This window comes from Mirounga angustirostris, unplaced genomic scaffold, assembly GCF_029215605.1.
Source record: "Mirounga angustirostris isolate CCGP_5_RB_7025 unplaced genomic scaffold, mMirAng1.0.hap1 SCAF_3, whole genome shotgun sequence".
Lineage (NCBI taxonomy): Eukaryota > Metazoa > Chordata > Mammalia > Carnivora > Phocidae > Mirounga > Mirounga angustirostris.
Window position 1 is genome coordinate 29,891,473 of NW_026991711.1, and position 24,038 is coordinate 29,915,510.

The 24,038-nt window shown below is 33.3% G+C and overlaps 1 protein-coding gene across 11 annotated transcripts in view; it reads left to right on the forward strand.

Annotated features, from left to right (window-relative positions):
• MYCBP2 (MYC binding protein 2) overlaps positions 1-24,038 on the forward strand; it is a 271,236-nt gene that overhangs the window by 62,785 nt on the left and 184,413 nt on the right. For 9 of the 11 annotated variants that reach the window (XM_064585965.1, XM_064585966.1, XM_064585967.1 and 6 more), the window contains exons 6-17: positions 2,695-2,937; positions 3,164-3,235; positions 4,662-4,758; positions 8,678-8,751; positions 8,887-9,025; positions 10,600-10,676; positions 11,572-11,776; positions 13,220-13,384; positions 15,879-16,037; positions 19,787-19,991; positions 22,340-22,485; positions 22,824-22,925. In XM_064585965.1, coding sequence (XP_064442035.1) covers positions 2,695-2,937; positions 3,164-3,235; positions 4,662-4,758; positions 8,678-8,751; positions 8,887-9,025; positions 10,600-10,676; positions 11,572-11,776; positions 13,220-13,384; positions 15,879-16,037; positions 19,787-19,991; positions 22,340-22,485; positions 22,824-22,925 — 1,684 coding nt within the window. Of the gene's footprint in view, positions 1-2,694; positions 2,938-3,163; positions 3,236-4,661; positions 4,759-8,677; positions 8,752-8,886; positions 9,026-10,599; positions 10,677-11,571; positions 11,836-13,219; positions 13,385-15,878; positions 16,038-19,786; positions 19,992-22,339; positions 22,486-22,823; positions 22,926-24,038 lie in introns of those variants that run through there. The other 2 variants (XM_064585970.1, XM_064585975.1) reach the window with 2 other exon arrangements.

Genomic DNA, 24,038 nt, shown 5'->3' on the forward strand with positions numbered 1-24,038 from the left:
AGCTAAATGGGTGATGGGTATTAAGGAGGGCACTTGTTGTGATGAGCACTGGGTGTTATCTGTAAGTGATGAACCACTAAATTCTACTCCTGAAACTAAAATTACTCTATATGTTAACTAACTAAAATTTAAATAAAAACTTGAAATATTAAAAAAAATAACAAAAATAAATAAAACAGTGCAGCAACAACAAAAAAGTGTACAACCAAGTATCACTAGGCTAACATGAAAAAGAGATCCCCCAAATCAAGAATAATAATAGTAAAAGATAATAGATAATTTGGATAAAAAGAATAGAGAGAACAGAAGAAGCTCTAAGAAAACCAATTAATATTTTGATGAAGGATAATAGAAACATCAGTATTCTATTTTTTTTAAAAAAACTTAGAGAACAGGAAAGAATTTTTATAAGTTAAGATAGCAACAATAAAATCAGTAGAAGAGTTAGAAGATCAGGTTGAAGCAGTGTCCAAAAAATAGAAGAGAGAAAACAGGTGATATAAAATAAAACTGGAGGATTTAACCAGGAAATCTAATACCTAATAGGTATTCAAGCAGAGAGAAGGAAATTAAAAATCTTACAAGGAAAATTCCTGTCCCCTGAAGATACACATGTTCAGACTGACAGAACACACACTGAGTGCCCAGCATTCATTATGAAAAAAGACCCACACCAAGATAGAGCTTTGCATATCAGACCGCTGTTAATTAACAGACAATAAAGCTTCCAGAGAGCAAAGACCGATTATGTAACAAAGGTCAAGCATAATGGCATCTGGCGACTTCTCAAAAGCAGCACTGGCATAAAAGATAACAGTGCGTTCCACGTTCTGAGAAAATGATGTCCACTACATGTAGCTCAGCTGGCAGTCATGTTTGAGGGATGATGAAGATGCTTTGCCACATGCAAGATATGGAATAATTTTAACTTCTATGCCTGCCTCTTCCTTAGTCTAGGTCAGAGCAGGGTTTCATGAGGGGTGTTGTCAAGCGGGAAAAGCAGAAATGATGTGTTTGTGACTTTATTGAGAGGAGCATGGGGAACACTTAGGAGTAGGTATAGAGCAAACTTAGCAAATGCAAAAATAGGGCAATTGTTGACTTAACCAAAAAAAGAAAAATTACACAAGAGGGAAATGTATGTTAAACACTTTGGTTCATGAACCATGATTACACAGTCATAGTGAATGACCTTTGAATACTAATGTAACCAGAAATTATTATAATAGCTCAATTTTGAGGATTTGGGATGGAGTAGGGGCATCATCGTTCATAATAGACACCAACAGAGAAAGTATCTGAAACAAAAAAATTAACAATGGAAGCTTTGGCATCTTATATGGAAATGTGGATAATGATTCTAGATAAAACACCTGTAAGTTTAATATAACTGCTTCTAGGGAGAGAATTTGTAGTATTCAACTATGTATATGTTATATTTATAATTCTGTTATATGTATATTTATACTATCTATACATATAGTATAAATTATTTTGGGTGAGTCAGAGGCCTTAGAACTGGAAGGGGAGGAGAATGTATCTGTGAACAGTGGGTCACTTATCCCTGTGAAAGCTCTTCCCTCTACAGAATGCTGCCCAATAGAAATATAATGTAGTCTACATGTATAATTAAAAATTTTTATTAACCACATTAACAAGGTAAAATGAAGCAGGTGTGGTTAATTATGTATTTTAATGATGTATTTCACTCAGTATATCCAAAAAATTTATTTCAACGTGTAATCAATGTAATATTATTATTAAGATTCTGTATTCTTGTTTTTATACTAAGTCTTCAAAATCTAGTGTGTATTTTGTATTTAGAGCACTAACCACATTTCAAGAGCTCAGTAGGTCACATGTGGCTAATGGCTGCCATGTTGGACAATGGCTGAGTCATGCCCTGGGGTCTGGCTATGTTGTTGGATGTGGTAAAAGAGAGACAAAAGATGAGGAACAGAATTTCCTCTGCTAGCAGAATGCTGGTCCCATGCTGGTGACTGTTGACGACTCAGTTACAGTGCCAGTTATTTGGCAGGTCTTTGATAAATATTGATATCCAATGATAAATGAAGGTTGAATGAATACACAATTAACACAGATGAGTTTTCATATCATGGAATATTGTTGATGTTGATGGGCATTAGTAATAATGGAGAAGCAAAGTGGAAGAGAAACATTGGAAATTTTGTTTCATCTGTAGAAGCCATACCGCACCATTCTCTTCAGCTTAAATTTGTGCTTTGTTATCAGGAAGGTTATTAATAATTATGCATATCCTACAAAAGATTTTTTGGCTTGTGTGTATTCTAATCCAACATAATTTTATTTATATCCAGTGTTCATACTTTTTACTAATCTAGTATGTTTCCATCCGCAAAGCTTGAAATCATAGGCAGTACTGGTTATTGGGTGTCTTGGAGAAAGATGCATATTTCAGTGTTTTCAGCCAGAAATGCAAGTTAATATTCTTTGAATTTGACACTTTTATCTTGGGCTGCTTGAGATTTGCTTCTTATAGATAAACGTCTACTTAATAGTTTTTACTGATGTGCCAAACCATGATCATTATGAACAGTTTATTTTCTCATAAATGATGATTGATGATGTATCACTGAAGTATCTTTATTTTGTCTGTTTTGTGTTTGCGACATTTAAAAATACCTATTTATTTATTTTTTGTCTTTTAAATAGGTGCCAACGATACTAAATTCCCTACAGAGAAGTGTACAGGCAGTATTGGTGGGAAAAATCCAAATTCAGGACTGGTTTAGCAATGGCATTAAGAAAGCAGCTTTAATGCACAAGTGGCCATTAAAAGAAATATCCGTTGATGAAGATGATCAATGTCTACTTCAGAATGATGGATTTTTTCTTTATCTGTTATGCAAGGATGGATTATACAAAATAGGCTCTGGATACAGTGGAACAGTTAGGGTAATGTGATTCCTTATAGTTCTTAATTATAGCAGAAGTTATGTCCATCCTGAAATGTGTTTTGTTTTCAGCTTCATTTTTAGAGTACTATTTAATTTTGATGTAATAATATTTCTTTGAAAGTCATGATGGAAACATAAGTATTAAATGTCATCCATTTGTGTTATTTTTCATTGATTATTAATTATGAAACTGTTGATGGGCTAACTTTTTTGTTACTTTGCAGGGCCATATATATAATTCTACATCTCGCATCAGAAACAGAAAAGAAAAAAAGTCTTGGTTAGGGTATGCTCAGGTAAGAGAATATCCATAATAAACCAAACTTTTCTTTCCTGTCTTTTAGAACATGTGGCTTGTACTTGTTTGATCAATAAATAACGTCACTTCTGTTTAAACAGATATGGTGTATTTTTAATAATATGGCTAATAACAATGATACAGTGTAATATAAAGAACATTGGCTTAGAATTCATAAGAGGTTTACTTTTAGTTCTGGCCCTGATCCTTACTAGCTGTGTGACTTTGGACACCTCAGTTAACTTATTTGATCCTCTGTTATTTAGCTATAAAATGGGCATAAAAATGTCTTCCGTTGGAATTCTTGTTTGAGTGGATCTCTAGATAAGAATCAGAGACCACCACTACCATTAGCAAACATGAATTGGGAATGTATCTGTGTGACCTGAGTCCAAATTAGAGCTTCTTGCCACTAGACCCTTCATTTTAAGTCTAAATCAGTACCTCTGGGGAACAGTGTGTGGCCTGCCCAGTGAACAGCTACCTACATGGAGGATCATGCAAAGTATCACCAAAGAGAAAAGAGCTAGGCCTGTGTTGCTTTCTTAATGCTCTGATCTCATCACCTGACTAATGTGACCAAATGGGTGTCAGCAATCAGATACCTTACTGCACCTCCCATGGAGAGAAGCAGATGAAGGATGGACAAAGGGCCAGGTTTATTTCCATACTGTCCCTTCCTGAGAGGTAAAGTCCAAGCTCCCTTGTGGAAGGATATAGAATAAAGATATCCCTACATACCTGTATTGCCCAGCTCACAGCTTATTGTCATCATCAAATGATAAAAGATATTTGAAAGCATTTTGAAAATTAAAGAAATTGTTGATACGAAAAATAATTCTGCTATATCAACTATTGGGAAGATTCTGAAATTAAATTTTATACGTCTAATTACTCAGTGATTGTCTCTTAAAAGTTAACCTGGTTCAAAACGTCTCATCAAATTTTTATTTGCCACTATAGTATTTTATGTAAGAAATAAGGACATGGTAATATGTTCAGTGGCATATCATTCCATCTAAAACTGCTACCCTATTCGTTTCTAAATATTAACCAAAATATTTTAGCTATTTTTCCTTAAAACATTTGTTAAAATAACAGTGGTCATTTCTCTTATTTACTTGGCAAGTGATAAAATAATTTGAACAAAATGTCTATGCTGTCCTGGGTGGTGTATCTAATGTAGGTATCTGAGAATGTAATAGGTTAAATTGACACCCAGTAGTGTACAGTTCCTCCTCTTACTAAAGCATACCCATGTTCTTATATTTTTAATCTTAAATCTGTTTTAGTTATCAATATTGACATATTACCATACCTCAAAAAACTATACAGACAGACCTGTATGACTACTTTTTCTGCTAAGTAGCTACTGAAAGAAATATTTTAACACATAACACAGCAAAATTTTTTATTGTTTTCAGGGTTATTTATTGTATAGAGATGTTAATAACCACAGCATGACAGCCATAAGAATAAGCCCTGAAACACTGGAACAAGATGGTACAGTAATGTTACCAGGTATGTTACTCAACTAGTCATTTGTTTTCTTCACAGGTGATTTTAAGAGATGTGCATGTTAGGCCATTTGGACACATAAAAAGTGATTAGCCAGGAATAGTGCTTGCTTACAAATAGGCTGAAAAAAATCTTGACATACAAAATATTTTATAGTCTATATGAAGTTAATGCATGTGAGGAAAACAGACATTGGCAATATTGTATAAAGTGTTTTAATATTTGTTTTCCAATCACTGGCCATCTACAGCCTGATCCCCTACCCTCACCCCACCAAGATAGTTTCAGCTGCTGAATTAGGGGGTGTGAGGTTACTTTGTTGCTCCTAATAATAGGATGACTCTGGCTCTCATATAACTTGGTATGAAGAACTCTCTATTAATTTTTATTTTTTCTTTAACAACAGTGCACTTTAGGTTTTCCTCTTTTTTATAAAGAGTTTTCAGACACAGATTTTAAATGGATTAGGAATTTTTTTTAATTCCATCATTTATACTTTTTAATACTACTCTGATAAGGCACTTTGGACACAATTCATTTGTTTGAATTTTGAGGTTGCACATACATATTTATCACTTAATTCACTGTATTTATCACTTAAATCATTGTCTTAAGTTCTGGGGCAGTAGATCTTAAATTTTGTGGAACACTGGGCAGATGCATAATACATTATCCCTTATAAGGTCCTTGAATTTGTAAATACCTTTAATGCATAATGTAGGAGTTTGCGTATATTAAAATCTTAAATGTTTAATGTGTGTATCAATAATTTCATGGAAAGCAGCAGTATTACTTCTAAGTACTTGACCATCTGAAAATGATTGAGAACTACTTCTGAAGAATACATTGGGAAGGATAATTGCTCCCAAGCTGGTTGTTAATTTTTAAAATATTCTTATGACTTCATCAAACATTTATTCGAACATTGCTATGCATATATATATACCTTAACATGACACCATGTTAAGGTAAATGCCACATTTATGTGTGTTTCACAAAAAAAGCTACTTTGGAAAACAGATAACTTATTAAAGCCATTTTGTAAATAACTGTTTTCAGATACACCTGTAGGTTTTTGTTTTGTTTTGTTTTGTTTTAAATCACCACAAGTCCTGGATGAACCATGTCTCTGGTGATGATGGTGATGATAATGATAATTTTAAAATAATTACTTGCATCCCCATATATATGTATATACACACACATATATACTTATATTAAAAATAATCACATTTATTGTATAAGTATCATATAAGCAAAAAAAAAAATCAAAACTAATTGTAACTCCACTTCCCATATATAAACACTGTTAGCATATTGGTAAATATCCTGTCTTTTTTCTATGTATGAATGGACAGTGTTATAAAAAAGAGGTCGTATGCTGTCTAATGCTTTTTTAACCTATCCCTTTCACTTAATATTCTGAATATATTTCCAGACCATTAAATAGTCCCTCACAATATCATTTTAATATTAAAAAGTACATTTCATTGATTAATATATTGGAATGGAAGTTCCTTCCAATTTTTTACCATATAAATTACACTGTAATGAGCATCCCTGTCACTCTTTGTGCATGTTATTTTAGAATAATGTCCTGGAAGAAAAATTCTTAAATACACTACCCCTCCCAACAGATGAATACTAATATAAAGATGTACTTTGAGAAATGCTGATCAATTAATAAAGATTGTGACTGAGAAGATCATTTGAAAATGGCCTCCCTGTAGCTGTTTTATTTATTCCAACATGATAAAAAATGACTTGCTAATGTTTTTGTTCAGTTTAAATCACTCTACATCATTTAACATGAAATGCAACTTTTACAGTACAAGTGTGGTTTTCTGTGTTTGATAAATACGTACCATATTCAAGGTGAAGAATGAACCAAACTTTGGGAGGACAGTCCTGTGCCATGTGTCTTCCTAACTGGCAGATATTTTCCTGAAGATGCTGTCTTGTAACATTACATGCTGGATAAAGAAAGGATAAGGAGAAGATCTTTTTGAAATCATGCAGCAGGAAGACCTGCCCTCAAGCCTGAGGAAGCCTATCATCATTTTTCCATTTCTTTGATCTGGACTGCAGTTTCTTCAATAGCACGTTTTTTCCCCTAGCTGGGGGCAACTTGTTAGTTTTCACATCCAGAAGCAGCAGAAATAAATTGTCAGGTTCATAGATGATAATGAATATGCCATATTTAAAATTGACACAAATCTGGTAATTCCTTGAGCTTCGTGTTCTAACCTGTCTTAGATTCTAACTTATAAATGAGTTATTTTCAACCTAGCATTGAAGAACTTAGAACACTTTTTTTTCTGTTGTCATTTTAGCCTTTATATGTTGGCATATCTTTTATATTGTACCCTTATGTCATTTACTCTCCATGCCTGGTGACAGATTGCCTCAGATCATGAGAATTTTTGCCAGTCTTCTTGCGCCGCTTCACTTCCTCACCCCTGCATTTATCTGAAATTATAATGAGTTTTTCTTCTTTGCTTTTTAGTTTAAAATCTTACTGCTTAGAGCTTGAGAAGCATCTTTCTTGCGCCTCTTTGTATTCTGTACAGTGGACTAGGAACTCTTTCTTTCGATTTCTCCTCTCTTTGATTACCAAGTCTCTTGGGCTACCAGTGGGCCTTGTCTCCCAGTTTCTATTTCCAGTTTGTGATCACTGAATTCTCTATTTGGTAAGGGTCTGCCTGTGTTTTGCATATTTATAATAAGGAAGTATGCTAGTATGAAGCTCCTGGGCAAAGATATGGAGTAATCCAGCTTATTTGGGTGGGCTCCATTACTGCATTCCAAAACCAGAATTTTATGTTTTGTTGATTCAGGTGCAAATAGAAATGAAGTATTATTTTTTGTGTGTGTTGTAATTAATGGAGACATTCATCCTAGTTCTCTGCAGTTATTTTGGGAAGTGTGTGTGCTCTTATACTTGCTTGCTGAATATTTGTTTTTCCAAAAGGATACAGTTTATACTTAGATGTTGATTTTGCTTGTAGTTTCATGTTATTTAGTAGCAGTCACTAACACATGTCCCAGTGGTCCTTCTGTAATACTGGTATCCCTTGTTACAATGGCACTTGTGCATTATTTTGATCAGAGTATATATGCACTGTTCCACAGAGATATGTACAGTATTGACAAAGCACATTATTCCAGCCAAAATATGTGAGCGCTTTCAGAGAGAGGAAATACATAAGCTTAGATGTGTTTGTTCTATGAAGCAGATGACCATTTAAAAATGTATAGCATGCTATGGGGCTCCTGGCTGGCTCGATCAGTAGAGCATGGGACTGTTGATATTGGGGTCATGAGTTCAAGCCCCATGTTGCGCCCTGAGCTTACTTAAAACACACACACACACAAATGTATAGCATGTAAAATTCTAAAAATGCTGGGAATAACTATTAAACTTCTAAGTGGAAACTGCATAACCAGTTCTGTTTAATAAAGCAAGGGATATCTGTAATTGGATACCATAGACCTCAAATGCAGAAGCTTTTAGGTCTATCTGTATTTTTCTGTGACACTAATGACTGTGATGTATGTCAGAGGGTAGAGTGTTGCTACATTGCATGTGATTGTATTGAAATGATTATAACCAATATTATAGTTTGTTCATCATGATGCATGTTTATTATCAGACTACATCTAATACTAATTCATTTTGAAATTAGGTGGGCTTTCAGGTCCTTGATTATGGAAGATTTATAAGTAAGCACAAAATGTAATAAGTAATAATAGTTGAATTATTTAGTTTCTGCTAATTTGTAATTCTTTATTAAAAAGCACAGTATCCCTTTAAGTTTAAGTTTACCCTTATTGCGTGGAGAACTTCAACAGAGGTGTGAAGTCATTTTGTGAGCTGTTTATTTATATTGTAATATAATTACCTTTTCCTCTTTTTGTACAGACTGCCACACTGAAGGTCAAAATATTTTATTCACTGATGGAGAGTATATTAATCAGATAGCTGCTTCAAGAGATGTAAGTGCTCGAATCATGAAGAGCTGTGTAAATGGAGTCCTTTTTCCATAAATTATTTGATCCTAATTAGACAGTAGAAAGCCTTGAGAGACCAATTTATACAACATACTACTCTGAATGTTTTGTTTCTTTTAGGATGGCTTTGTTGTCAGAATATTTGCCACAAGCACTGAACCTGTGCTACAACAAGAATTACAACTTAAACTGGCCAGAAAATGTTTGCATGCCTGTGGTATCTCACTATTTGACCTGGAAAAGGACTTGCATATTATAAGTAAGATAGTCAAACAAGCCTTTCTCCCATATTTAAGTTTTCAGATTCTTTATTCTTTTGAAAACTCATATTGTGTTTTGAGCAGTAGTATTTTGGTGGTTACTTTGCTATTATTATAAAGCAGCTTATGAATTAATATGTATAAGTGGCTAGAAAATAAGACCTTTAAACAGAGTGTGCTATATGAACACCATTTTAAGGAAATGACTAATAATCTTCCCTTTTTCATTTTGATTAGAGCAAATGAAAATAAACTTAATCTGATAAGAATTATAGATAACATTTAGGGACATCATTAATTGTTATGTTCTATCTTTATTCAGTTATTTAAAATTTTGAAAACTTGTAAATATTACTACATTAATAAACATAGTTCTCTCATTGAAACCTTTGATTGTTACTTGAACAGATTTTCAACATAGCCATAGAATGCTCTCATAGATTGTGAAAATGGTAATTGGCCTAACAAACTGATTAATAATCTTTCATTTGGATACAGAAATAGAGACAACCACACAGAGTATTTCTCAGTTTTAGTATATGTACTCTTGCAGGGTCATAGTAGTAATTAGGATCCTTAGTTCCCGTGAGACTCTCAATTTTGGTTTGCCATGGTGTTCCAGGTTTAATGGTGCCATTTTTAGGTTGTGGGATTCTTTGCAAGACCCACTTTTTTGACTGTTACCTCATTAAATTTAATAAACTTGACATGAGTGGTTTATTTTGCATATTTTAATTATGTAGTGTTTTTGTAATTCTTCACAGAAAAGTACTGAAATTACAGTTTTTAAATTTAAAAAGCCCATAAACTAATTAGTAGTTTGTATAATTAGACAGTCATAAAATATGTCATATATAATTATTTACTCAATAGTTTTACAGTTTGAAAATGTGCATAAGGGTCTTTCTGTGTATGCACACATAGTATTCAGATTCATGGAGTAGGTACATGAAATGTTCTTCTGTGGAAAAACATGGAACAAAAAATCTGATATACCTTAATTCAAATATCTGCATGGTATTGTCCAAGTCCAAATGAATCTATATCTGGACTAACTTCATCAAGCTTTATATTTCTTCATTCGTAAACCAGGCAGTATGGTTGTGAAGATCAGACAGGATAAGGTTCACGCACTCTGTAATGCCTGATGCCTAATAATGCTCAATAAAAGTTCATTCATTCATTCATTCATTCAAGGAATATTGCTGACATGGATTTAAAATTTTTTTATATTTAAAAAATTAACTTGGCACTAGTTTGAAACAAATTAAAAAGCTTATGGTAACTTTATTTTTCCTTGGAGTAGTGTATCTATTGTTAATTTTTTTTTTCTCCAATTTAGGCATATGACATTTCATCGTCCTTGTTTTTTCTTTTAATTGAAGTGTAGTCGACACACAATGTTACATTAGTTTCAGTTGTGCAACATAGTGATTCAACATAGTGATTGTTAGCCTTGTTTTTGAAGGGTATTAATTGAGATGACTTTTTAATCACTCAAAATAGTGTGAAATTATGATTTACATTATTCATATTAAAAATATAGTAGTATTTATTAGTCTTGTATTATCAGGTACAGGATTTGATGAGGAGTCAGCAATTCTTGGTGCAGGACGAGAGTTTGCACTAATGAAAACAGCAAGTGGAAAGGTAAATTACTCTTTAGGATCAAAAATGACCATTTTGTGCTTTATGAGATAGTCAATTGGTATAATCAATTGATTAGTTTACATAGTTCACATGTTTAAACATAATATTTAAATTTTTGATTTTAAATTATTATTTTAATATGGTGAACTTTTATTCATGTTGAAATAGTATAAAAGAAAGTTGTGACATATAAGAGTATAAAACTATTTTATAAACTTTTTAAAATGTTCCATTCCTACAAATGTTTATTTTAATTATGGAGCTTTTTGTAATTTTTTGAGTTGGAATGAATTCACATTTTGAGTTCATTTTGATGAACACGTTTATTGCAAATTTCTGTAAATGTGCAGAAATACAGAGACTACAAGTTGAGGGAAATAGGAGCAAGTATAATTAAGTCACAGATTGTAGAGGTCAATCTATAGAGATGGAAGGTTTTTTATCTAATGGGTGTGAGGTTAAAGTAAGGTAATTAAAAGAATTTTGAAAATTAAAATTACTAGGCAATTATGGTATATTTGTATGTAGATTTTTTTTACATTGGGAAAAATAGTTGAGAATTTTATCAGATTCCTACTGTTGTGAGATTAGAGTATATTTGTGAAGTATATTTATTCATATCCATTCAGGAGACTTATAATGAAAGATTAAACCTGAGTAGATATGAAAAAACTATTAAGAACTGGATCTTTGTGAAAAATATGTATATTTCTCTCCTGCTGATCTCACAGAAGTTGAATAGTGTAAAAACAGTTTGGTTTCAGGTTATTTTTGTTTTTCAGTAAGATATGGAAGTTTTTTTTTTTCTCATGTGAAGCATGGTACATGCCTCCAAAAGGTACTATAATTCTCTCTCTCTGTCTTTCTGTCTCTCTTTTTTTTATATATATACAAGATATATTATACTGGCAAGTACCAGAGTCTTGGAATCAAGCAAGGTGGTCCTTCAGCAGGAAAATGGGTTGAGCTACCAATTACAAAATCGCCAAAGATTGTACACTTTTCAGTTGGTCACGATGGCTCTCATGCCCTTTTAGTTGCAGAAGATGGAAGCATATTCTTTACAGGATCTGCTAGTAAAGGAGAAGATGGAGAGTCAAGTAAGTTGACTGATCAACTGGACATTCAGCAAAAATATTGTGGAACTCATTAACATGAGGTATATCAATTTCAATAGCACTAACCTCACCAGATTAATAGAGGATTTTACATTGGGGCATAATCAACTGATTATGTGGTGCTGTACTATTCATTAAAGAATTGTAAGTGCTGATTTTGTTCTAGAGTTCATCTTCATGAATAAAAAAAATTGATGCTTTATGGTTACACTGCTGTTCATCTGTTTTGTTCATTGGTGTTATTTTAAAAAACTTATTTATTACAATCTGTTATTTTAGGTAACCCAAAATTTTATAAGGAATATATGTTTCAGAAGGCAGTAAACCTCATGTAACCTGTGTAATAGTGTTAGTTATGGCTCACTGTTCTTTTTATTATTTTTCTGTAATGAAATCATTCCTAAGCAGTGAAAACATAAACAATTTTGTTTGTCTCTGCTCTTTCCTATACTTCTGTTCAGTTTTTCTCAAAGTGTCATTTTTTTTCTTTTTGTAACCTCTCATATACTTTATATGTTTTAGCACAGTGGAGTAGCATCTTACGAGGATTAGGTTTGAAGTCAACATCTAATGTAAAAATCATGTGTACATAAAAGTTACTTGGAAAAAGATCCCCATAAAGTGTATTGCCATATTTGAGAAACTTCAGCACTGCCAGGTTTTCCTTCTAGCATTTGGAGGACATTGTTCTTTCTTTGAGCACCAGATAGTGTAGTTAACGTATATATATATATATGGATCATGTTATATGAAAAAACATAATGGTATTTTTAAGTCCCAGAATTGTTCCCAGCACAACAATGTGTTTTTATTCTGAAAGGCATCAAGAACTGGGGTTGACTGAAAGAAGATTGATATTTCCCATCTTTTGCTCATATCAGGGATTTAGTTTTTGAGAGCAGAGGCTAATTGGATCATCATCCACATTTAACTTTATTTACTCTTTCTCCATATATATTTCCCCTTCTTAGACAATTTCACTGACCAGGTGTAGCTGCTTAAATATGTGTTGAATGGAGGAGGAACTGATTTAGCTTTCTAGGATCTAGCATAAGAATACATGTGAGGTAGAGTTTGAGAGAAAATCATATATGTGATAAAGGAATGTTGTTAATAATAAATAGCAAATCTAGAGATTGGGCTCCCCAGAAGCCAGAAGTTTGGTAGAAAATTGGTGTTTCTCATTGGAAATTTCAGTGTGTAACAAAGAAAAGGATCTGATAGTGATAGCCTAAGTATTAATTAACCAGATGAGGCTTGCAGGTTGACTCATTTTAATTGACATGTTGGGAAGCCCAGGCCTTTGTGAAAATAAATGAAGTGTATCATAAATGCATATATTTTTTCCTTGGGCTTTTACAGAAACCATTATTTTTATTTATACATAGATGCCTTAATTTTATTTGTTTTATGTTGTTTTTTAAGCTAAGAGCAGACGGCAATCAAAACCCTATAAACCTAAAAAGATAATTAAGATGGAAGGAAAGATTGTGGTGTATACAGCCTGCAATAACGGAAGTAGTTCTGTTATTTCTAAGGATGGAGAGCTATACATGTTTGGGAAAGATGCCATTTACTCTGACAGTTCAAGTAAGTTCAACTTAAACACATTTCACTTATGCAAAGAAAGTCTAGTACTAGAAATTATATATTGGAAAGATAGGTGTAGAAAATTAACATTGTAGCATGGTTTCTCTAAATTTTTCACATTCTTTCCAAATACATTTTGTGATTACTTCCTGTCTTATTGTTGGGAACAATGTGACTAGTTCCATGCAGAGCTCATCACAGAGCGTGGCTAGTGCGGCTCTACTTTAGCTATTACTTTGGAAAGCTTTCCCTAGACTCAGTTCAGATGCTCTTGTGACATGTTCTTGGTAGTACCCTTGGGAAATGATTTCCATAACATAACTGACTGATAATTGATGAATTATCCATCTCTCCCATTAGATAGTTAGGGAGGGACTCTCTTTCTTATTTACTGTTGTATCCCCATTTCCCAACACAGTGTCTTATACATGGTAGGGTCGTAAGAATTACTTGTTAAGCAACTCAGTGACTGATAAACCAAAAGTGTAATGAGTGGATATGTGGGATAGGACTAGCCAAATGAAGAGTTTTGTATTTATAAGCTCTCATCTCAAAACTTGTTATATTTGGTTACTAGATTTTCTTTCTAGCACTTAAGAAATGAGTATGATTGTGACAGCCCAGTTGGTAGGATTTTATATTTGGTAAATATGTAAAGCTGTGAATTTCTTGTGAAAAGGAAAACAGAATTAATGAAATTTATGGTTGGAAGTTTAAGTGATTGTCTCACTTCTGGGGAAATGACATATATTACACATTTCTAGCAATTATTAAGTTGAACTATACTCAGTTGATATGTGAATTAGCTTAATGTGGTAATATTTAGATCCTCAGTTGGCCTCAACTGTCAGTCAGAATTTGGGAGTGGGCTCATTAAAAATAATGTTCAATATAGCTGTTGCTTGTTAAGATCTTGTTGCCTAGCACTGAAGAAAACTTGTGCATTTATTCAGTATGTGTTTATTGAGAACTGACAGTGTGCCACAGCTTGGTGGACCAGGCAGACATGGTCCCTCTCTTTTTGAGGCTCTGAGAGACGATTGGGCATTTTACAGCTTAAGTATTAGAGAGGTGTGTTTTAATGGTTATGGATATAGACCCAGATCCCAAAACTGCCACTTTTTAGTTGGCTAATAACTGGCTTAAATTCCTTAACTTTTCAGAGATTACTTTCATTTTTTTTTTTTCCATCTTCAAAAGGGAGCTTATGACAGTACCTGCTTTATATGGTTGTTATAAGATTGTAGAAGATAATGCTAATGAAATGCTTAGCACAGAGCCTGACATATGTAAGGGCCCAAGATGTGTCAGGTAGTACTGTTAATAATAATAAATAATATTGCTAAATATACATGTATTTTTCAAATAAACTAAGTAGTAAAAATGGGAGTTTTTAAGGTAAAAAGACCTAAGTAATACAGGGTGGAAGAGAAGGTCACCTTAGGAAAGTGGTATCTGAGAAAATAATGTGGAATGTCTTTTCCCAAAGTGTGATACAAGAATTATATTATTTGTAAATTAAATAAAACAAATATAATGAATCATGGAACACTACATCAAAAACCAGTGATGTACTGTATGCTGACTAACATAACATAATAAGATAAAATAAAACAAATACTTTAGTTTTTTCAAGAAGTCTTTATTTTAGTATATCTTGGAAATACTCAACAATCTTTGATATTTACTGTTGTTACTACCTGATAAGGTTAAAAATGCTTCGGTCAATTTAAAATTGATGCAAAAATATTAAGATTATATGGGTAGCACTTGGATATGGCAAATATAATGAAAGTAATATGTGAATAAGTGTTGTAGGAACTGTCTAAACTAGTTAGCTATTGGATTGTGGAAGAAAGCACTGCAGGTTAAAAAGGATTGAAAAATGCTGCTTTGGAACATCTCACAGGTTTCTACAGAAACAATGGGATTTCAGTATACTGCAGGAAGTATTTTGTTGTGTTTGTCAATCCTTTTTATTTTTTTAATTTTAATTTACATATAGTGTATTACTAGATTCAGAGGTAGAGTTCAGTGATTCATCAGTCTTACACCTAGTGCTCATTACATCACGTGCCCTCCTTCATTCCTTTTTAAGGCAAATCAAAGTAGGTGAAGTACATGATTTATAGCCTCCTTTGTGCTTGGACCAGGAAAGTCTGAGAATTAGTGACCCTTCTGAGAATTGTTGAGAGTGTTGACATTTAAAGCAAACATTCAGGAGACGCAGACTTGAGCCAATGGCCACAGTAAAAATTTGTCCCAAGTCTGGATGATAATGTTTTAAGATTTTGGGACTTCATCACAAACTTAAAAAATTAATTTACTGATACCCTGCCAGTCTTTTGCCCACTTATTTCTCATTTTGGTGGGTTATTTTATCCCAGAAATAAAAAGTTCTGCGTTGAAGTGGTCCTTTTACAATACTGAAGATTTACTAGACTCAGTAAGGTTTTATTGTTGTTCCTTACCAAATTTGTATCTGTCCTTATAGGCTTGGTAACAGATTTGAAGGGCCATTTTGTAACTCAGGTGGCTATGGGCAAAGCTCATACTTGTGTTTTAATGAAGAATGGAGAAGTTTGGACATTTGGTGTAAATAATAAAGGACAGTGTGGACGAGACACTGGTGCCATGAACCAAGGGGGGAAAGGTAGGTGTTGGACATGTGGATATTAAATTTTGTGTCATCTTTTTTTTCATTAAGTTTTTTAGAATAACTTGGGGACTAATCTTACTCTTTTCAAAACAAGTGGCTCTTTAATATCATACTTATAAAATAGGAAAACCACTGAATTTCTTATCTTTTTGATATAACTGAAACAATTGAATATACTTTAGACTTTTAATTTTTGAGCAAATGAACTTGAGTGTTTTTCTTTCTTTTTTCTCTTTTAAGGTTTATTTATTTAAGTTAATCTCTATATCCGACATGGGGCTCAAACTCATGACCCCAAGATCCAGAGTCACATGCTCTCTTGACTGAGCCAGCTAGGCGCCCCAATTTTTAAAAATTTTATATAAAATATGATAACACCTCTTTGATTTAGCATTTTGAGTGACTAAATTATTCTAGAAAAGTGCATTTTTCAAACTCTTCATTATTAGTTCCTTTTACACCACACATTTTCAGTTTTACCTATTTTGGCAGCAGCCTCTCTGGGAAATATTATCTTCCTGTTTAATAGCACAGGCTGCCTGTAATTTCACCCATTCCGACAACTAAAAATGATTCTTAAGAATCCTTGGCCTTTTATGAAGAGCTAAATTATAGATGCACCTTACTGCTTTGCCCTAATACTCAGGCTATTGATAGGAAGAGGGATTTATCCTTTGTCATGCTTGTGGGTTTTTTTTTTTTTAATTTTATTTATTTATTTGAGAGAGAGAGAATGAGAGAGACAGAGAGCACATGAGAGGGGGGAGGGTCAGAGGGAGAAGCAGGTTCCTTGCTGAGCAGGGAGCCTGATGCGGGACTCGGTCCCGGGACTCCAGGATCATGACCTGAGCCGAAGGCAGTCGCTTAACCAACTGAGCCACCCAGGCGCCCCATGCTTGTGGGTTTTTTTGTTTTGGTTTTGGTCACTTCATTCTTGCTCTCAGCTCTTACTTCTGCTGCTGTCATTGCTATCCTATACCCTTCATTCCAATTGCTGGTTTTCTGTTTTAATTTTGTGTGGGCTAGAGAATAAGAAATAGAATTAAGCAATGAACTGTGTTTAAAGTACAAAAGAGGCTTGGGGCCCCTGGGTGGCTCAGCTGGTTAAGCGTCCAACTCTTTGGTTCAGGTCATGATCTCAGGGTCGTGAGATCAAGCCCCATGTCAGGCTCAGTGTGGAGTCTGCTTGAGATTCTCTCTCCCTCTCCCTCTCCTTCTGCCCTTCCCCCTGCTTGCACGCTCTCTCTCTCAAATAAATAAATAAAAACTTTTAAAAAAAAAGTACAAAAGAGTTTGAGGATTAATATTTGTATATATTAACAAAAACAAGTTTAGCTCTTTTGGGATCTTTTTGATGGCAGACTCATCTGGATATCAAGAGTTTTTAGTACCTTATTTATATGTGCATGTACTTAAGATACTTTAGTTTTTGAAAGAGCAAGTCTGTTAGAGCACATTGATTTTAAAAAAGAAGGAAGAACAGAAGAAAGAAAAGAAATGGATTACTCCAAAATGGAACTATTTTTTCTTCTTGCTAAACTAGTGAACCATAGTTTTGGATAATGCCTACTAGGCAAAAGGAGAGAAGCCGTTTAGTTTTCTATATATAATATAAATATATATTCAGATTGTTTTATTAAAGTTTTGAACTCAACAGAATTGTTTCCTTATTATTGTAAAACTCTTGTGAAAACTTATCATACATTTATACCTATGTTCTAGATTATTACTGTAAATTTTGTAATAACCAAAATAAAGTTGTTAAAAGATTTTTTACTTAATAAAAAAATCATACCTCCTCTGCTAGTAAGTAATGAATTAGGAAACAGAGAAGAAGTGTAAGACATGTAATGAATACAGATTGTAGAGTCATAAAGAACATAAAAGGATTTTTTAATTTTAAATTTTAGAAAAACAAAGAAAAGTACAGAAAATTAAATTATAATATGAAAAAATTGTGTATCACATGCCTTATTTTTCAGTAAAAATAAATTGTGGATAAGGTGCAGGTGTCCTGTATTCTCCTTCCAAGGTTTATTATTTATACTCCCTCTCTCTCCAAAACCAACCACAATCATGAGTTTGATTCTCAGTCATATTTCTGTTTTTTTTAATTTGTTCTTACATATTTTATATGTAAAATATGTTACATACTCATATATTATACGTAAAAATAAGATACTTTTATAAGTGCTAATCTGTATTTTTCTGCAAATTAGGGTTTTTTTTGGTCTCACCATTGTGCTTAAAATATGTCCATGTTGGTACATATAAATCTAAATGATTCATGGTAACTGCTGTGTAAAAAACCATACCACTAACATACCACCATTTATCCATTCTCATGCTGATAGATGAGTTTATTTCCAGTTTTTCACTCTCATCAATAATTTCAAAACCTCCTTTACCCATGTTTCCTGGCAAACATATGTGAGACTTTCTCTAGTATAATTTCTGGTGTTGTAGATTGCAGCTTTGCTAGATTTTTCTTAGAAGAGGTTGTATCTTTGACTTTCCACATCATCCAGGAGGTAGTATCAATACTCAGATTTTTGTCAGTTTGATGGTAATGACATTATAGTTCATTATAATTTTTTATTTGTCATATTGAAGTAAAACATGTGGCCAAATACACATAGCATAAGTGTAGCTCTTGGTCAGTTTTCACAAGCTGAACACATTCCTGTAATTGGCACCTTGATCAAGAAACAGTGTATTACCAGCACCCCAGGAAGCCCCCTTTATGTTCCTCTCCAGTTACTACCTACCTCTCTAGTTACTACCTACCTCTCTAGTTAACACCGTAAATTAGTTTTACGTACTTTTGTACTTCATATATATGGAATTATGTCACATGAACTCTTTTATGTCTAGTTTCTTTTCACTCAACTTTATGAGTTTCATTTATATTGTTACAAGTATTTATAGATTATTCATTCTCATTATATAGTAATCAGCTGTGTGAATATACCACAGTTGGGAATCTTTTCAAGTATTACGGACATTGGGTAGTTTCTAGTTTTGGGTTATTATAAATAGAGTTGCTATGACCATTTCTAGTGAATGTTGGTGGAAAGTTGTATGCTTTTCTTTTAGGCATGTAACTAGGAGTAGAATGGCTGGGTCCCTCATTTTTCTTTTAATTTGCATTCCCTGACTATTAGTAGTATGTTAGACCATCTCTTCAAACTTCTTAGTTTTCTTGCCTTCTTACTGATTTGTAGGAACTTTTGGTATATTATGTTGTATGTGTTACACATATCTTTGACTAACTAGCTTATCCTTTACATTTACTTATGATTTCATTTGTGTATGTAATTTCTAAACTTTGGTGACAAGTTTTTCATTATTTTTCTTTTATAAATTTTTGCCAGTTGCTAGTAATGGGAGGATGTTCTAGAGGGGAAGGACTCATGGCTTAGAGCATGGTTGGGAGACATTCTTCGGTCTGTTGAATGACAGTGTTGGCACTGAGGATGGAAATGAAGGACTAAAACCAACAAAAATTAGAAGTATGATTGGCAGAAAGTAATAGCTAAGAGGTGTTCCTGCCTTCCCTCTTTTTGCAGAAAGGAAATGAGAGCATTTATTTGTGGTTCCTATATTAAATTTTATTTTTGTTGCTCTTATATTTTAGCATTACATTGTATATTCACTTTGATTAGTATATGTTACATAATTTTACCAGTTTTTTTGACATAGGAATAATCTACATAAAAGTTATAAATTGATCTGTCAAATAGGGTTTGGAGTTGAAAATATGGCAACAGCAATGGATGAAGACCTGGAAGAAGAACTAGATGAAAAAGATGAGAAGTCCATGATGTGCCCTCCAGGCATGCATAAATGGAAGCTGGAGCAGTGCATGGTGTGTACTGTCTGTGGAGACTGTACGGGTTATGGAGCCAGTTGTGTCAGTAGTGGGCGTCCGGACAGAGTCCCTGGAGGGTAAGAACATGATTAATACTGAAGAAATAAGATACTAGTAGAAAAGGTGCACAACACATTTCTTTTCAAAATTATTCCAGAGTGTATTCTACTTTGTTGTTTCTTGAGGGCATATTGGCATATACGTGTAATTCTAATAATTGTTTTCTGTTATAATAATTTCTAATTTAGTGTCAGTTTTATTTAAGTTGCTTTTCTTTCATTTGATTCATTTAAACCATTATTTAAAAACAAGTCAAGAAACAAACTGAGGGTTCTAGAGGGGAGGGGGGTGGGGGGATGGGCAAGCCTGGTGATGGGTATTAAAGAGGGCAGGTACTGAATGGAGCACTGGGTGTTATACACAAACAATGAATCATGGAACACTACATCAAAAACTAATGATGTAATGTATGGTGACTAACATAATAAAATTTAAAAAAAAAGAAAAAATATGGAAAACAAACAAAAAAACAAGTCGTAGGGGCACCTGGGTGGCTCAGTCAAGCATCTGCCTTCGGTTCAGGTCATGATCCCAAGGTCCTGGGATTGAGCCCCTCATCAGGCTCCCTGCTCAGCGGGGAGTCTGCTTCTCCCTCCTGCTTGTGATCTCTCTTGCTGTCTCTCAAATAAATAAATAAAATCTTTAAAAAAATAAATAAATAAAAACAAGTCATAAATTTCTTAAAGTCTTGGGGCTCTACCTTAATTTGTGTTCTTTTCCTAAGACTGTTTTAATGCCAAATATCTCTTCATTTTGTTGAACATTAATCTTTTCTGGATGGAATTATCAAATATCATATAAAATACTCGATTAAAGACATATAATTTTCTTTTAAATTAAATTTATGTTCACAATTTTAGGTGTTCTAGGAACTATTACTTCTAAAGTTGCATTATACTTGTTTATATTTATCCTCTTTTGCTTTTGTTGGACCTTTTTCTTCCCCCTTGGGGTCCCATGTTATCATTATTTTAAACTTTATATGTGAGTTTGGCAGAATCAGAATGCAAGTTTTCCCCTTGAATGTTGGGGAGAATTTGATACTTGGCCTAACATATGAAAATAAATCATTTATAACAGGCCTTTTCTTTTAGGCTATTGAAATATTGTGATTTTTTAACAGTAAGTTTTCTCTGAACTTAAGCAGTTGGTAAGTATCATAAATGAATTTCTGAATTCTCTGATCCTTCCTAAAATTATTCTTTATGTGCTTTTCCCCAGAGATCTACTATCAGTTTCCAGTAATTACTTATAACTTAAACCTATAGACCTAAATGGACAGTACCTAACCAAATATAGTAACTTCCTTATTAATGAGGCAAAAATGAATAAATGAATAAAATTAACATAAGACTATATGCCAGGACACTCTGCACTATTAAAAATGACTTCAATTATTATAGAATTGTGGCTACATATCTTAGAATAAATTTAGAATGCCACATTATCTTTTAAACAGTGCGTATAGACAATGTAGTAGGGCATATTAGTTTATCAGTTTTTACTTCTATAGTTAGTGATCTTCCAAATTGTCAGTAATGCTTGCATTTTAAACCCAGGAGTTTCACAGGGCACCTAGCTATGTCTTTCAAAACTGCTGCCAGGTAGATCCTTTCTCTTGTACCACCACAAATCTGGATAACCGCAGGCTCAGTGAAGCTGTCTGAAGGTTTTCAGTTCCGATTCAGCAATAGCATTAAAGCTGTGACTTCTATCTACATCCACGAAATAGGTGACTAAGAAGTTAGTTGTTCACTGACCCTGTAGGCAACTTCTGGGAGTGTTCTTGTCCTCAGTTGTAATCCAGTGGCATACACTTAGTTCACAACTGATAAGAACAGGACAAAGAAGAGGAAAAGGAACAGGCAGTTGGACCCAGTGGAAGGAGAGAATGAGAGATGATGGCATATAACGGAGAGAGAGAAGAGGAGACATAACCTATGAAGCTGGCAAGCTGAGCTCACTTACTGATGGCTATGCACACCTTTAAGTTAGCTGGTGGAGAACAGTGTTTGGTAATTGACTAACCCACTCAGACCATTTAATAGTAAGCTGCTGGTGCTTTACTAATTGTGATAACTTTTAAAATATTTGTTAATAGTGGTTTTGAGGATGGCAGAATCCATTTGTATTTTCTGTAGAAATATACCAATTATACCTATGAGGAGCTTAATACACTCTTGTTTTTAGTTATTCCATCTATTCATACCTATTCGGTGCTTTAAAATTGGCACATGCTGATCTGAAGGGATGATTTCATTGCTAACTCATATAACTTAATTTCAGAAATCCTGAAAAGACATTATAGAAAAGAGTTTTAGGGAAAGAGTAGAAGCATTTCAGTTAATTATTTTTATTTTTCAAGGATCTGTGGTTGTGGTTCCGGAGAATCTGGCTGTGCCGTGTGTGGGTGTTGCAAGGCTTGTGCAAGAGAGTTGGATGGTCAGGAGGCAAGACAAAGAGGAATTCTTGATGCAGTGAAGGAGATGATACCTTTAGATCTTCTGTTAGGTAATGTGATGGATTGCACTACACATCTTGTCCTCAGCTCAGTAATTTATATTAGTATGTGCTAAAAAAATTAATAGTTAACTATGCAGTACTGCGTATATGGTAGCTGATAGTGTGTCACTAATTAAAGGGTAAGGATCTTTTTCTCTTTTTTGCTAAGATTCTTCGAGTAAAAATAATTTGTGTTTTCATCAGTGTTTTGTTAGCTTTTACTTTCTTGAATTTCATATAGTTCTTTCATATCTATTATTGTATCTATCTATATATGTTTTTTTTGTGTGTTTCTTTGTGGTTTTTTTTTTTTTTTTTTTTTTTTTTTTTTTTGGTCAATCATCTAGCTGTCCCAGTACCTGGGGTTAACATTGAAGAACACCTTCAGTTACGACAAGAAGAAAAACGACAACGTGTAATCAGGAGACACAGATTAGAGGAAGGAAGAGGTAAGATGTAGCTGCAGAGAAAAAGTATATGAAAATCCATTTTCTTATCCTATACTGAGACCACTGAAAGTTTACAGAATAGACTGACTTGGTAAGACATTGCAATTAAAATTAGTAACATTATAGTAACATATGAAAATCATGTGAAAATATTCAGAGTATTTACATTTGTGCTATTAACTTAGACTTAATTTAGTAGAGTAGGGTGTTTATATAGTAAGTCAGGCATATTAAGAATTATGCCATCTGCCAGCATCAAAAGCTATTAGCAATGGCAACTTAAAAAAATATATATATATGAATTCTAAGAACTGGTCTTTCTCCCAGATTTTGGACTCGTGGTTGTTATTTAACCATAAACAACAAATTAGTTTAATATAGTATTTTAATTTCTGTTTTCTTAGTCATCTATGATCATTTCCATTTGAGCACGGTCCCAGCATTCTTCTTTCAATCCAGTGCATAATTATGTTTTTATATGTCTTCTTTTTTTTTTCCCCCCCAAAAAAGCTTATTCTGGTTATGTACAAGAAGGGTAAGTTGGAGAGTTTTGCAGGTTTTAATTGCAAAGATAGGTGTATTGTTTCTCTTTTCCTCATTGTTTATGACCGTTTCTCAGCCTGAAAATACATTTCACTGTGGTTATAAGCAGATAGTAAAATATAGGTATTTTAATATACATCCAGTAGCAGAGATAAATATAAATATTACTAAAGCTGTTGTTGCCCAGTAGAATCTTTTCTTTGTAGGATTAAGACAGATGGTTAAAGAGATCTGTGATTTTATTCCTCTGCCAGGCAAAACCTTGATTGGAAATATTTACTGATAGTGCATATTTTAAATGCTTGTTAGAAATGACTTGAGACTTGATAAATGAAATAAAATCTATCCATTTAACCACCATTACAAATTTTTTCTAGGTACTTTTTTTTAATGTAAAATGGAATAAGTCATAAAATATATAGCATGTTTGGTAAATTCTATTTTTATTAAACTTAAGTTGTAAAACATATGCTTGGAACTTGAAGATTGTTCTTTATAGGATCTGATAAACAATCTGATTAATTGATATAGGAATATTTGCTGTTAGCTGGCTATGTTTACATAAAATCA